The sequence below is a fragment of the Astyanax mexicanus genome, chromosome 15 (assembly GCF_023375975.1).
Source record: "Astyanax mexicanus isolate ESR-SI-001 chromosome 15, AstMex3_surface, whole genome shotgun sequence".
NCBI classification, from domain to species: Eukaryota; Metazoa; Chordata; class Actinopteri; order Characiformes; family Acestrorhamphidae; genus Astyanax; species Astyanax mexicanus.
The window spans coordinates 3,354,589-3,371,018 of NC_064422.1; the positions used below are offsets into that span (position 1 = coordinate 3,354,589).

The following is a 16,430-nucleotide window of genomic DNA, read 5'->3' on the forward strand; positions in this document are numbered from 1 at the left end:
TCCAAATCCCCCTACTGGAATATATAGAAAACCCCCGATAGCAAAGAACATTGAATACTTTCTTATATTTTTGGGTTACATTACATCTTTAAATGCTGATAGTGGCAAAACAACTTTAAATAGCCTTTATTTAACAATAGGCATCATCAATCAGTGTTGAAATTCTGACATTAAATGATCATTCATTTAAAGATTTTGAATGTTTTGGGCACTGAATCAACGCTCACAATAATGTTTTAAGGTAAAGTGTGCTCCCCGCAAATAATAAATATACTAATAATGATAATAATAATCGTTATCATAATTGTTTTTATCATTATTATTTTGCATTGAGTGACTGATGCTAATGCATGCTCAAAGCAGCATTACTTCACTTTAAGTTTCTGTTTCATCCTTGTCAGAATCTCAGGAGATATGAACATGATTACAGGCTGCAGCTGAGCTGATCAGAGCCAGCACTTTCTGTAAACTTAATTATTTTTTTAATTTATGTAATTTCCAATGTTATTATCCCGCTGAAGGAATGTTTATTCTAAACTGGCAGAGAGTACGGCTACATTCACATTACCAAATCTGATTTTTTGCTCAATGTGGCTCAAATCTGATATTTTCATTTGCTTTTAAGCACGTGCTATGTGCTTTTCTCTCTCATAGTGCAGCTGTGCAGCTAGTGCGGAGGTGCGGAGCGGAGCTGAGATCCGCTCGGTTAGGGTCGGTTTCGCTTCATCGCTAGAGATTTTAGGTGTGGACCGGACCGGAGTGGAGCCGACCCGACCCAGGTCTAGCCTAGCCTAGCCTATCTGGCTACGTGCCTGTATGATTGCATCATCACGCACTGACTTAGCCCGGCTACGGAGTTCAGCGCTGCAGTGAACTGACACCGCTAAAAAACGCCTGTCTGTGAATAATACATATCGATATGCCACAAAAATGATATCACCGTTATTGAAACATATCTTATCGCGATAAATACTGATATTGAAATATTGTCCAGGCCTATGTGCAGCTATAGCTGAAAAAAACAGCAAAAGCAAACCACCTGGCCTTTTTCAACTCCTCGACCTGAGCATGTACTTCAGACCAGCTGTTAACTCTCCACTCCAGCAAAAGATTCTCCATATGAGTTGCTAACACATCCATTTCCCTTTATAAAGCGACCAGTCGTCTCTCTGGTACGAGGCTGAAGTTGGTTTGATATTCGAAGCTCCAGATTCGTTTGGCTCGATATTCGCAGCCTCGTATTCCCCGGCTGAAGTTGGTTTGATATTCGAAGCTGCTGCTTCACCGAAGCACCGTGAACTAAAGGGAGCGTTCACAAACACCCGCTGTTTATATTAAACACCTCACAGATCAACACTGAAGGAGATAGAATGAAGAAAAGCAGTACATCTGTTTATTAACAATGTAAATATACAATATCTTATTAAATGTAATTTTGTATATTATATATATATTGTATATTATATATATAATTACTGAATATATAATTATATATTACAATAAATAATTAAATATATATTTAATAAAATTATATTTGAAAAGCCATTGCGCTCAAAAAATAGGAGGCAGATGTTCAAGTGTGATTTTTGAAGAACTTTTTCATCTTGGGCCAGAACACATACACATCAGATGTAAGTAAAACTGGAGAAAATAAGTGATGAAAGGTCGTGTATATAAAATTACATTTAATAAGATATTGTATATTTACATTGTTAATAAACAGATGTACTGCTTTTCTTCATTCTATCTCCTTCAGTGTTGATCTGTGAGGTGTTTAATATAAACAGCGGGTGTTTGTGAACGCTCCCTTTAGTTCACGGTGCTTCAGTGAAGCGGTAGCTGCGAATATCAAACCAACTGCAGCCGGGGAATACGAGGCTGCGAATATCGAGCCAAACGAATCTGGAACTGCGAATATCAAACCAACTTCAGCCTCGTTTTGTTGGTGAAGAAGGAGACGTTTATACTCATATCAACTTGCGTGTGTGAGGCATTTCAGGGACAGATTTGTTACACACAGATACAGGTCACTTACATTTGTGAATGTGAACCGTCAAGATCGCCAAACCAATCTGAGCAAACCGCCAAATCCAATCTGAGCAAAAATCAATCAGCAATGTGGATTGCAATGTTAATGTAGCCTAAATGTTCACTGTCACGCTGCTGTTCCTCTGGTTAGTTCCCTCTAGACAGGTGCAATTGTTTTAAGCACAATTGTTTTAAGTAATTGTCTGGAAAGACACACTGGCAAACGCGATTAGATCATGTACCAATTAGTGATTTATGCAACTAATTGTAAAACGCACTTCAAAAATAAAATCTGCTCCAATTAATAGGCTAATTACTAAAGTAAACACACGTACCAGGACTGAACGTTACTTATGAAGCAAGTTTGCCAAATACCAAGCGATGGAAAGGCACTAACATAATGTTTAGCCAGCTAGCTATCTAACCATTTAAACAAACATCCCCACCACTTAGCTATGCCGTTCCAGACCACGTATATATATACGCCTTTTCAAACAGTAACTACAAAGTATTGTAAGACTGCAAACATGCACAGAATAAGAGAAATTATCAGCATTTTAGCTCTCTCCATTCAGAGAAGGCTTGCCCGAGGTTCACTCGTGTATGATTCCTCTCTCTGCTGAGAGCTCTTCTCCTGCACTTCGCTGCTCAGACATGGGCAAGACTCTCACGATGCCCAAAACTTGTAAGACGGTGGGTGCGGGCCGGGGCTCCTGAAATGGCATTTTTTTTCACTATAGGCTCCTCCTACCCACTTTACACTGAACAATCGAGATGACGCAACCGCAACTCGACTCTGGAAATTTGTCTGCAACAGTGAAATCGCTTGAAAATCGTTAGGTGTAAGGTCAGCATTTGTTGAATGATGCACAATCACACCATCTGCAGCAAGATGGTGATGTAGGTCTTTGGAACTTGTCTTTGGGTTGACTATGACTTCTCACCATCCTTCTCCTCTGCTTATCTGAGATTTTTCTTGTTCTGCCACTTCAGGCTCTAACTAGAACTGTGCCTGTGGTTCTTCCATTTCTTCACTATGTTCCTCACAGTAGAAACTGACAGCTGAAATCTCCGATATAGCTTTTTCTATTTTTCTCCTAAACCATGATGCTGAACAATATTTGTTTTTTAGCTCATTTGAGAGTTGTCTTTTGAATCTCCCATGTTGCCGCTCTTCAGAGAAGATGCAAAGAGGAGAAAAACTTGCAATTGGCTCCTCAACTCTTTCCTATAACTAGATTCACCTGTGTATGTAGATCAAGGGTCACTGAGCTTACCAAAACAAATATTGTTTAGCAATAATGAGTGCTAAAGGTATTTAAACCAATAAAACTACAATGATGCCTACATTTATGCACCTGTCTAATTTTGTTTAAAGAATTATTGCTCACTTTCTGTAAATCCTATTTACTTCATTTCACTTCTTAAATATCACTGTGTTCATCCGATCTGAATAACCAATGATTTATAAGGGAAAATTATCAGTGGTGCCCAAACTTTTTCATACCATTGTGACAAAAATAAATTTGAAATTGAAATGGCTTTGCCCTTGTACTTTCATTACTATACAGGTATTTCACTGTTTGGATTGCATTATTGAATTAGCTAAACATGCCAAATAACCATTTCCATGTTTCCCTTTACTGTAGACAAGACATATAATTGGGCTGCTGTTGAGTTAAACTGAATTCTAAAGTCTGTTTTTCAGACTTTCTATCTCCTAAGCATTAGCTAACATCTAATATTCTAATAATATATATTATATTTAATATCATAATATCTAATATTACCCACAACTATATATATATATATATATATATATATATATATATATATATATATATATATTTTTTTTTAATTAAGCAACTTTGTCAGTACAAATTAAGTAGAAAAAGACAACTTACCCAAGTTTCTTATCTCTTCCAGTTTTTGAACAGATGCATCATGCATGCTGGGACATATAGTAAGAGAATACAGGATATATAATGATAAGAATTACAATACTGTGAAAGATGGGGAATTCTACCAAACATGGCAACACTAAAGTCATGATTACAATGAACATGACTGTAAAGTAGCTACATTAAGTGTTTTTGTGTGAAATGTTATAATGTGTTTGTGTGAGTTCGCTCTATTTACTTTCAAATTCTGGATTTAGGTCCTTGACTGTTAAACATAAATACAACAATAGCATAAATCAGCATACATTTGAAATTTAGTCATTAACAGACAAAAGGTACATTCAGAAATGAGGTGTACATGCTGACATACGTTTACATAAGCTCACAAGAAAATAAAAAAGAAAAACACAGCAAAACAGTTTTTTCATTTCAAAATGCACTGCAAGCAGAAAATTTCAATTCGAAACAATTCAAAAACATACAAAGTCTCATTCACAAAAAAGAAAGCATGTGTAAAAATCCTTAAAGAGGAACCAAAGATGTACAAACATGTACAACACAAATGTCTGTATAAAGTAACTCAGTACAGCACGTTGTAGCGTTTCCTCCCACACTTTTCTTGTTGTCCAGTTTTTCAAAGTAAAGATTGTTCCTTTTATAAAGTGGTGTCTTCAAAGAGGTTCAGCAGGTTTTTGGGCTCAAAACCACTTTTCTGCTCATTTTCAGCCCAGCTGCGGAGCGAGCGGCTGGAGGCTGGAGAGTCTGAGAGGAGTGGCTGGAGGTCTGAAAACCGGCTCGATCTGCCCTGTGATCCTAACCGGATAGGGCTAAGGGTGGGCGAGCCTGTGAGTGTGTGTCTGGAGCTGCTGGTGCGGATACTGGAGGGAGTGTGTGTGAGGCTACGGGTCGGAGTGTGTGTGAGACAGTCCCGAGCGAGTGTGCTGGAGGCTGGCAGTGGAGTGGAGGTGCTTCCAAAAGACAACCTGACCTGGAGTCTGATAGAAAGTAAAAGACACAACAATAAATTAATAAATCTTGCATAAGACCAGCGGATGGCAATCCAAGCATAATCAAGAACTGATAAATAAAACTGAGAAAAAAAATCAGAATTTTTTTCCCTAAATTTCTGTAACCAGCTGAACTACATAGATCCCATCATAGAGAAATATACAGATCAGAGTTAAAAATTATAATTGTGCTCTACTGCCTACTATGCACCAAAGTAATCAGACCCTGAAAATTGCCACTTGTGATGTATATAATGGATGACACTCAACTCTCCTAGCAAGACAGCAAATAAAAATCAAACTTATCAGCTTCAGTTTCAGACTAAAGCATTATTTTAAAAAAGTTAACTTTTTTGCCCACCATTAGAAAGCTCCTGGACAAAGTGTATTGATTAAATAATTAAGCTGCTGCTAATGTTTAATGAAACAAGTGCGACTTTTCCTTTTGCATGAAGCAGCAAAACGTTTTCAAAATATTAATTGACATTGCACGTCACTACTACAAAAGTACACAATGCAATGATGATGCTGAGATGATATATTATGCTGCCCTGTGTGACACAGGTCTTACAAATAAAAAAAGTAGCAGAAAATATATTGGGAAAAGCAGCATATTCTACAGACGGTCAATTTTAAAACAGCTTGGGATGTGTGCTGTACCTGTGTGTGGTTGTAGGAGAGTGTTGTAATGCGTGTGCATCTGGCAGAAACACAGGCTCGTCTGTAGGCGTGTCCAGGTCTGAGAGCATTGCGCTGAGTTGCAGAACACTAACGTCACCCTCCTTCTCCCAGCTCTCTCTAGGGGGTGTGCAGGGAGCAGGGGGAGAACAGCGAGGAATGAAGGGCAAATTCAGGGAGGACAAGAAACTCCAGCCTGCAGACAGAATGAACTGTGAAAAGAAAGAGAGAGAGTAGCTATTTGAAAGGATCATGTTTCCACAGTGAAAACATTACCAAACTTTTTTCCTTTTTGTTAAATAGAGAAACATCGTTTTAGTTTCAGGATCCTCAACTGAAGCCACCAGTGTGTGCACATGATTCTTAGTATTGGTGCTAAGAGACATTTCAAGAGTTTTAACTGTAAAAGCAAAGTAAATTGTGTAAATCAGAACTCAAATAATGCAAAACAATACTAAGGACCTTTTAAAAACTGAAAAGGTAAAGTAAAACAAAAGAAGACTAATATAGTTTTAACGTCCTCCATGTTTGTTCCATTTGTTGTATTACTGACATTCACGTTTGCAAAACACAAAACAGAAAAGCAGTGTTGTTGTTCACATTAATTCTGAACTCCTAAGCATGAATATATTTTTCTTTTATAGTTCACACACTATTACATTTGCATTACATTTAAGCAGACGCCCTTTTTCAGAGCGAACAACAGTACTTCGTTGTTTAATTAAAGTTGGTTAATTTATCCACAGCTAGTTTGTAGAGACTAGGAACAAGAGATACACAAAGCTTGATAATGTTTAGAACCATAGTTTTTTTTTTTTAGATACTCTTTGAAAAGATGAGTCTCAGTCGATGTTTGAAGACCGCGAGTGACTCTGCTGTTCTGATACCCAGTAGAAGTTCGTTCCACCACCTTGGTCCTCCAGCACAGAGACGAGTCTGGATGTTTGTTTTCTGTGTGTTTTGAGGGATGCTGGTTCGAGTCGAGCCGTACTGGAAGCTCTAAGAGCTCTTGGTGCAGATCTGACTTTGACCATCAGTTCCATCAAGTAGGAAGGAGCTGGTTGATTTTTGGCTTTATAGGCCATCGTCAGGGTTTTGAAATTTATGCGGCGGCAACAGGAAGACAGTGGAGAGAACGCAGCAAAGGAGTCACATGACTGAACTTCGGGAGATTGAAGACGAGTCGTGCTGCCACTGATTCTGAACTAGTTGCAGGGGTTTGGTGACTCGCAGTGAAAGACAGCAGTAGTCAAGTCTTTAGATGACAAGAGACTGCACAAGCATACATAAACACTGCATATATACAGCAACAGTCAAAAGTGAGGACATACCTTCAATTCAGTGGGTGTAGATTATTATTAAGGTCACCCAAACTATAAAGACAAACATATGAAATTATTTTGTAAAGAAACCAGAATATTTAATATTTTAGATACTTCAAAGTAGTACCTCTTGCTTAGATATCAGCTTTGAGATTTATGATGAAACTGGCTCTTATTAGGACATGATTCTTTGTGTTCCTTCATAGTCTGGATGACTTCATTATTAATATACAAGGTAGAAAAAAAAATATATAAAAAAACTTGAATGAGTCCAAACTTTAGACTGGCATAGACTGGCATTACTGTATGTAAGACAAAATGAGACAAATAAACTCAGATGAGAATGTACTAATTGTTCATTATTTAACTAAAACAATAAACAAATGCGCAGGACCTCATTCGCATTCACTCAAAATGACAACAAGTTTACGAACATTTCATGAACTCTGCAGATCTTAATCACTCACAACACTGAGGCAAAAACTGAACAAAACAAGTGAATTTAGCTGATGTTACAAGATAGATTATTCACTGATAGTTGAGTAAATCATGAAGCCTAGAATAGCATGCTAGCCTCTGTGCTAAAAGCTGGGCTCAATTTTTAAACCCAACATTCAACTGGTGCATCCATACTCATAATTTCCATATAACATATCTGGAACCCAGTAGAAAGGCACTACTCTATTTACCTGTGAGAGAGTGAGTATGGACAGCCAGCTCTCATAAACCTGTAGTGAAAGCTGACGTCTCCACCTGTGTTTCCGGACTGACGGAAGAGCCAGCAGCTGCTGTACTGTAGCTCTTTCTCTGGGCTCTGGGGCCAGCATCAGCCTCAGAACATCCTGCAGCTCTGGAGACAGGGCTGAAACACATTCACAACGTTTTTAGACAGGCAAGACTCATTTCTGTGTATAAGTAAAGCCATGAGTTTTTTTTTAAATAGTACATTTGTTTGGGATTTATATTTAACCCATATGGTGTGTGCTCTGTGTGTAAAGCCACACTTTATTTCTTCATATAGCTATGGTACGTTACCCATTAAAATGCGTTTTAGAAACCCTAGGTTTTATATATAACTCGAAAGTAAGGGTCTTTAAAGGTTTTAGACACTTTACTACACCAACTGGTTACCAACTAACCCACATTTTTCCTGCATTAGAGTTGATAGCTGAATAAATAACCTAGGGATCTAGGGTTTGCCATGTATGCACCATAGTTAACTACACTTCACACTTGTTGTTTTACTCAAGATCTTTAGGTTGTTGCACATCAGACTGGACGAGCCGCATTGTGCAGCTCTAAAAATCTACAAATTAATTTTTAAATGGAGGTGCACACCTCCATTGTCCATGTGTCTATGCACGTCAGTGATTTAAGACATTAAGACAGTGTGCCATGCAGCATTTTTCAATAATAAATTAAATTAAAACCAAAACAACAAACACAGAAAGTGACTCTATATGATTGAAACTGTCACGAAATGCAAATAACCGAACAAGCACTCTACCACACGAGCTTGCAGACTATAAAAGCTTTAATCTAACAGTGTATTAAAAAGTGACCAAACAGCATTATTTCAACATCTATTTTTAGCAACCTTAGCATGTACGGCCTTCAAAAGGACATCAGTTAGCATATATAACTTTTACGTGTAGTGTCATCAGTTAGTTCGTAACATGGTGTTCATTTTCATTATTTTTACAGTAAGCTGGTTGCACTGACAACATCTACAGCAGGGGTATTCAAGAAAACTGTGAGGAGGTCCAGTTCAAATAAATTTCCTCAAGCAAAGGTCCGCAACATCGTCTATTTGCAGTATGACGATATCGAAATAAATTGTGTTAAAAAATAATAATACAGGTTAAAATCATTTTAAAGAAGTTTATCAGCACTGAAACACAGGATAACATTGTGTGGCTGCAGTTTAAATAAAAAATAACTAAATTATGTATTCAAAAACAAAGAAAGTGCTTAAGGAAAAATAGGAGCTTCAGTTTCCTTTTGATTGAACAATCTCAATATTTCTCCTCAACAAAACAACTCTCAAAACACCTGAACTATTTCTCAGATATCTCTTTCCCCAATTTCCTCTGCTCGGTGTGAGAATTGAGCTTTGGCTTGCCCTGCCAACATTTTAAATCTGGGCTTGAAGGAGGTCTGGGCCATTCTCATGCACATGTGCAGATGCTCATTGGTGAGCTTGGAACGATATTTTGTTTTGATTATGTTCATTGTAGAGAACGCTGCCTCACAGCTGTATGTGGAGCCGAACATGGTCAAGATAAACAGGGCCACTTTTTTCAGATCTGGGAAAGCTGTCTCAGAAACCATCTGGAGCCAGAAGGTGGTAGATTCAGTTCTTGCAAACTGCTCTTTCAGGGCCACATCTGCCTGGAGGTCAATCATTTGCATCTGGAGAGGTCCAGTGTTTGCCCACTTGAAGTGATGTGTGACATCATTTGTGAATGCTCTGACATAAGTGATGAGAAATGGATTCTGTATGAAGAGGGTGAGCTCCTCTCCAATGCTGAAGCTATCAAAGCGTTTGCTAAAGTTTTCAATCAACTTGTCAACAAATTCAACAAAAGAGGAGACATCTCTATGGCCCTGCACCTGTTCTTTCACTTTTGGGAAGTGTGTGTAGTCTCCTTGCAGATCTTCTTTGAACACCTGAAGTTTTCGTTGAAATGAGCGGACAGCTGTCATCAGATCACAAATGGAATTATTCTTTCCCTGCAGCAGCAAATTAAGCCCATTCAGGTGTGACATGATATCAGCCAAAAAAGCAATGATACCCATGTTTTTCTCGTCATTTAGAAAGACAGAAAAGTTGGCTGCTTTCTGACTTTCCAGTTTTTCCAAGAAAGCTGTTACTTCACGTCTAATTGACCAAAATCGCTCTAGCACCCTGCCTTTGCTGAGCCATCTAACATTGTTGTGTAGCAAAAGATCATCAGAGTTTGCATCAGTCTCTTTGAGAAATTCCCTGAGCATGTGATGCTGACAAGAAGAAGATGCCCTGAGAAAGTTTATGATTTTCATCATGGTCTTCATCACCTCAGCATACTCATCTGACAGGGCGGAGCAAAGGACAGCCTGATGAATAAAGCAGTGGTAAGAGATCAGGTCAGCGTTGTCTTCTTTCAACCTTGCCACAGCTCCCTTTCCTCTCCCTATCATGGCAGGGGCTCCATCAGTGGTTATTGATATCACTTTTTTTGGCTCTATTCCTCGCTTTGATAGCATTTCCTTAATGGCCAGGTAGATGTCTTCTCCTTTGGTAGTGGTCTGCAGGGGAGTCACGCCTAAGAGGTCTTCACAGAACTCATTTTTCTCCCTGTTTAAGAATCTTATGTAAACCAATAGCTGAGCATTGTCAGACACATCAGTAGATTCATCCACAGCCAGGCCTACACACGGTGCCTTACAAATAGCTTCTTCCAGCTGGGACAGTGAATCTTGAGCTAGTATCTCACTTCTCCTTGTGGCTGTGCAGGCTGACAGGGGTATTTTCTCTATTTTGTCACAGAGCTCATCTTTTTCTTTACCATCAAGTAACGCCTCTGCTATTTCAGTCATGCACTCTTTGACAACACTTGTATCTGTAAAGGGCTTTTTGTGTTTCCCTAAAACCCAAGCAACACGGAGGGAACATTCATTAGCACGCTGTTGTGCGCTGAAAGCACGGCTTAATACCCTGATGGACTGATCATATTGGGTAGTGAGACTTCGAATTTTCTGCGTCCGGAGTTTGGACTTAGGGGGGTATGATTGGTCAAATGCTTTGTGCTTAGTCTCATAGTGACGCTTGACATTGGCACTTTTAATAAGTGCCACGGTTTCGGAGCATATGAGGCACACTGGTTTCGTGCTCGCGGGTGGAAGAATGAACATGTATGCATCAGTCCATTCCGTGTTGAACGCTCGATTTTCGGCGTCTACTTTTCTCTTTTTTGAAAGCGCCATAGTGTTTGCACCTCTTCTGACTGTAATTCACGTCCTGTCTTCCTGTATCATCTCCCTGCGTTTCTCACTTCAATCGCTTTTCGCTCGCCTTTCACCTTCTCTTCCTTATATCACACTGCGTGGATGTCTGTGCCTGCTACAAACCTCGGCTTCGGTTTGCTCATACAACTCGCTCTGAGTTCAAGCTGGTGATTTGATTCGCTAGTTGAACCACGTGGTTAGTATGACTCGCACGCGATTGGTTTGTAGCTTCCAATCCTTGCTCAGTGCAGTGCTGGAAAAAGCACTTATAGATAGGGAGAAAATAAACGCTCCGGTTTAAAATTAATTCTCCCGCCAAAATTTAAAAATATTTTAACAATTTATTCCGGGTCCGGAAGGGATGGCATATGGGTCCGCTGGTTGCGGACCACGGATCTACAGTTTCCAGAGTCATGAAGTGCCTGCATGCACAATTCCTGAACCCATCTTTCAAATAAAAAGTCCACTGCAGAGTTCTGTAACTGCAGCAACAATTTGGCAATAAATGAATGTATTGTACACAAATATCTGCCAGTATGTAAAGTAAGTCATAGGATTTAAACATGACAGAAGATAAATAATTACCGTTAGTGAATTCTGATGGCAGACAACCCTTCCTGAGCTGCTGCCAGCCCTCTCCTCCTTTAGGCACTTCAATATTACAGGACAGCTCCAGGATGGACACACCCAGACTATGGCAAAACACAACACATCTGGTTTCACACAAACATAACGTACAGCACAAATACAGATTGAACCACACAGAGAGAACGTTACTTTGCTAACCTGAAAACATCTGCAGCAGCTCCATACTCTCCCCTCAGCAGTTCAGGAGCCATGTACCGCGGGTCTCCTTCCTGCTCATCGTCTTTCTCCCTCTTCTTCCTGTCTGTGCCTTTTCCTCCCTCTGTCGCTCCAGCCTCGCTCTCTCTGGGCAGCTCCAGCAAGAGGCCAAAATCACCGAGTTTGAGCCGCCCAGAACGCGTGAGGAACACATTGGCTGGTTTGAGGTCCATGTGAGCAAAGCCCTGAGAGTGTAGGTGATCAAGAGCCAAGAGCAGATCACATAGGTAATACCAGGCACATGCCTCACCTGCAAAAGCAAGAACAAAAAAAAGTGTTGGGGTTTTTCTCCTCAACAGTAAAAATAAAAATAAAATGATGCAAAAAGTCTCACCTGGATTTGAAGGCTGGTTCTCAGTGTGGAGAAGCAGGCTGGTGCAGCACAGTTCAGTCTGAATGTAGAGATGCCCTCCCTCCTCCCAGGCGGCGATGAAGCCCAGGATATGCGGGTGCGGATGGAGACGCTCATGGTTCCGAGCCTCTTTGATGCTCCGGGAGCGTTCAACCTCCCCACGGAAGCGCTGCACCGAGCGTTTCACTGCATACTGCCGCCCATCTAACAGACTCTTTACCTGTAGGTGAAAAAACAATTTGCACAAGAGGGTAGTTTATTTTTACTATACTGTTAAATGAACAGGTTAAATATAAAAAATATATATCTTTTGGTCCTTTTTCTGCACAAAAAAACAGCAATTATCGGTTTGCGATATCGTTCAAATCTAAACATTATTCCGACTGGTATCATTATGTTCTTAAAAAGTGGTCCAAATATTTAATACTGAACAGTGTCTAATTTTGGGTAACTACATGTCAGTATTTTGAGCTTCAGCCTGTAATCCAGCCTCCAGCTTCTCTCTCAGTGTACTGAGTGACCTGGGTAAGCACAGTTCGAAAACATAACTGCTGTTGTACCTTACAATATGAGTAACTATAGTCCTTTTAAATATATTAATACTGTAGCTTGAAGGATATTAATTATTAATAAATAAATATTAATGCACACTGAACTGAATGTATTTGTTAACAGGAGAAAGAAGGGAATTGTGATAAACTGATAAACATTTGCTTAAAAACATTAACACCTCTAATGGCTTCAATTAAACATATTGTAAATTTATGTTAAACTTGTGTTTTACTTGTGCAAAAAAGCTTTGCAAAAATATAGAAATAAATAAGATTTTTTTTAAATACAGTGATATACCGTGAAACCTTCAGAATCTTGCAAAATACTGTTATATGCATTTTTGTTCATAGCGCTCAGCACTAAGCCGTAGTATAATTTCAGTTTCAGTATCAAGATATTCAGGTATCATGTTGAAAGTTATCATTTTGTCATCGTGTCCACACTACTCACAAATATGCACCTGTAATGAGTGTAATATTTTGAAAGAATTTATGACACTTCTTCTACAGACTCTGCACGCAGCTAATGTTTCTACAGACAGTCTTCTAAGAATCTTAAAGGATCTACATAACTCTGCTTCTGCCAGCTCTAAATTAAATACAAACTTCAGGACCAGAACCTGGTCTATTTACACTGGTTTTGTTCTACCTGTAGTTACCTCACCTTATACACCTCCCCAAAAGAGCCTCTGCCGATGAGGCCCAGGTTTATGAAGCACTGGCTGAAGAAGGACTGCGGCCGGCCAGGGTCATACAGAGAGAGTGGTGGTGGGTTTTCAATCAGCTCACAGGAGAGCGGGGTCCAGGGGGTCCGACGCTGGGGAAATACGCGGCTCACAGAGGGACAGCCTTTGGAGGGGGGTCGCGGTGGCAGGGAGTGCGAGAGCTGACGCTGAGGGGAGTGGGAGTCTGACGACACAGACGAGGAGAAGGCAAGGCGGCGCTTTTTCAGAGAGAATGATTGCTGGGCATGGGAAAAGTGCACGGGCAGGGGCAGTGGGGTGCTGACCATGTCGACTCTCTGGACAAACATACAGGAAAAGCAGCACCTGAAAATACACCATCGAAATAACAGTTCATTCCAACAAGTCCGAGTCAGTCAAAAGATTACAGAGACTGTGTACAGAAGTTCAGCTCAGCCTGTTCCAACAAAAAGAACATTTGATTTACCTTAATTTAATTTCTATAGGAAGTGTATGGGTTTTTTTTTTATAAGGGATGCACAATGATATCAGGATTATGTCAACAATAATAGTCTTTTTTTTTTTTTTAGAATCATATTATTTGTGCAAAAAACACAATAGTGTTATACGCTTTGTCCAGTAATTCAGAGCTAAGGAATAAATGGTTAGAATTTGTCTGTGGAACACGCCAGGTAAGTTGAGATATGTAGGTGTGTATATTTAGAATGGTTCTGTTTACACTAGTTAAAAGCACTTTTTTCCAAAAAAAAGGGCATATGGTATTAATTCATTTTAGAGACAACTAGACATTTAAAAATGAATTAAAAAACGATAGAATGAGACCTTTAAATTAAAGGAGAAATCTGGTGTAACATGGACTTGTGTTGTAGTGAAACATGATAATGAGTACATTTGTGAAAAAGCCCCACTCTGTTCACCCCCAGTGTTTATTGTTTTTAGTCGATGCTCCCAACAGGCTTACAATGCTAGTGATAAGGGCATAGGGTTGGCTATGCATAGAAATGGCTATTTTTACACCATAAACAAGCTCAAAGTAGCTCAACACTTTATTGGTAAAATTCTAAGGGTCCTGACATTTAAAACGAAGCACTGAGACGTTTGAAGATGCACGCACAGAGAGTTTATTAAAAACAGTGGGTATACACACAATACCATCAGGTAGTTCTCGAGAATAATTTATGAGTCGACTTATGAGTAGAAAGAGTACATAGGATAGGGAACAAAGTGCAAAATTAAGTCTGTGTTAATGCATGAATATTACAGAGATTTTTAATAAGAATTAATGCATTTTCATAGAATATATTTTTACAATCTGTTTACCCATCCTACCTTTCATTTATCTTTCGTGTATACTGTGGGTATAAACAGTATTTTTACTTAGCATTCACGATCTGTACAAGTTCTCAGTGCCTCATTTTAAATGTCAGGGCCCTCAGAATTCTACAAGTAAAGTGTGGTGCTACTTTGAGCTTGTTCATTAATGGTGTAAAAATATTGAGGGCAACGCTATGCCCCTTTCTCCAGCATTGAAAGCCTGTTGGGAGCATCAGCTAAAAGCACTGTATTTCTGAATGCTGAATTTGACAACAAAAATTTGTACGTTACTTATCATGTTTCACTACGACCCAAGTCCATTTCATCCCGGATTTCTCCTTTAATTTAAAGTATCTTTTTTTCATCTGGAACATAATGTCGTAAAGACGTGTTGCAATCAGAGCTAGTGTTTATTCAGGGTTCTGTGGTATCAGGGCTTGTTTTCTGGTTGAGGCTGGGCTGTAGGGTCTAACCCCTGAACTCGGGGCTGGGTAGGTAGGTGAACTGTGGCGGGTAGAGTGGATGTTAGCCGCTATGCTAACTAAAGCTAACTCACTAAACCCGAGTTAAAAACTCGGAACTCCGGGCGCGTTTCGTCTCATTTGTTCGTAAACAAACTGAAAATAATTGGGAATGAGATTCTCCCGCACAGAAACCTGAGTTTTCTCACAGCTCTGCAGTCTAACTGGAGCCGGACTCTCCTCCTCACAATTCTCACAGAACCAGAACCCGCTGCTGCTGCTGTCGGTACCGGTGTTCTGTCGAGTTATGCTACCCATCGATAAGTGCTTTCCAAAGGCACTGCGCATGCGCCAATCTACCTTTTAAATTTATTTTTATATTCTTTTGCGTTTTTTATTCATTTAACGACCTGGACTTACTGTAATTACATAAAAAGTGTAAATCACAATTAATATTAATAATAGAAAATATTATAAATATATATATATATATATATATATATATATATATATATATATATATATAAGCAGATTCAAATAACCTCTCATCACTATAACTTTACCCTGAGACAGTGCTTCATGCTATCAAAAACAGCACATAGACTTCTGCTGGGAAAAATGCTCTAAAATTGTGCTACTATTGTATTTTTACCTTTAATTATACACAAGGGAAGCACGTCTTGACAAGGTAGCAAAACTCAGCAGAACACCTTCACTCCGCTGACAGCTTCAGATTTCCCCTTAGCCCAGCCCGTACTGCCCCGCAGCACGCAGCCCTGCGCCAGGTTCACATAGCGTTGTATCGGTTCTGTACAGACACTATTTATATTATTAATATTAATAATAATACAGGAGAAACCTCTCACCGTGTCCGCGCTTTCAAATTCCCTCCCCACGCGCCAAAACACACAGTGACGTAATGCCACGTTTATCAAAGAGACTGTAGAGAGAGCGAATACCCACTCCATATGGAGGAATTGAGCAAAATCTATAAAAAAAAGTTTATAAATATTTGATCATTTTCATACAGAACAGTTTGATATTTGTACTAATTGTACTAACACAAAAACAATATCAACTGATTTACCAACGCAGAAATGCGTTTCAAAGAATTTAAACTTCAGTTATAAACATTTTAAATGTGCTCTAGCTGTAACTTCAGAATCAGCTCACCTGTCAGTAGAGGTGGGAAACCAGGTCCAGAGAGTAAAAATCCAACCCAGGGTTTTGTACCAACTGCCTAAGCGACTCTACTGCATGTCAACAGACCCGCCCAGGCAGT

The 16,430-nt window shown here is 39.4% G+C and overlaps 1 protein-coding gene across 3 annotated transcripts; it reads right to left on the reverse strand.

Moving 5' to 3' along the window:
* Nucleotides 1-3,991: 3,991 nt before the first annotated feature.
* pkmyt1 (protein kinase, membrane associated tyrosine/threonine 1) lies at nt 3,992-16,430 on the reverse strand. 3 transcript variants are annotated; one of them, XM_022669393.2, is made up of 8 exons: nt 16,015-16,430; nt 13,334-13,718; nt 12,101-12,338; nt 11,710-12,016; nt 11,509-11,615; nt 7,626-7,798; nt 5,597-5,826; nt 3,992-4,924 (listed from the first exon to the last, which is right to left on the reverse strand). In XM_022669393.2, exons 2-8 carry the CDS (start codon nt 13,700-13,702, stop codon nt 4,585-4,587), a joined length of 1,764 nt encoding a protein of 587 aa, XP_022525114.1. In that variant the 5' UTR covers nt 13,703-13,718; nt 16,015-16,430; the 3' UTR covers nt 3,992-4,584. The 3 variants fall into 3 exon arrangements, with proteins under 3 accessions (XP_022525114.1, XP_022525115.1, XP_022525116.1); XM_022669394.2 differs by lacking the exon at nt 16,015-16,430 and adding an exon at nt 15,801-15,985; XM_022669395.2 differs by lacking the exon at nt 16,015-16,430 and adding an exon at nt 15,344-15,584.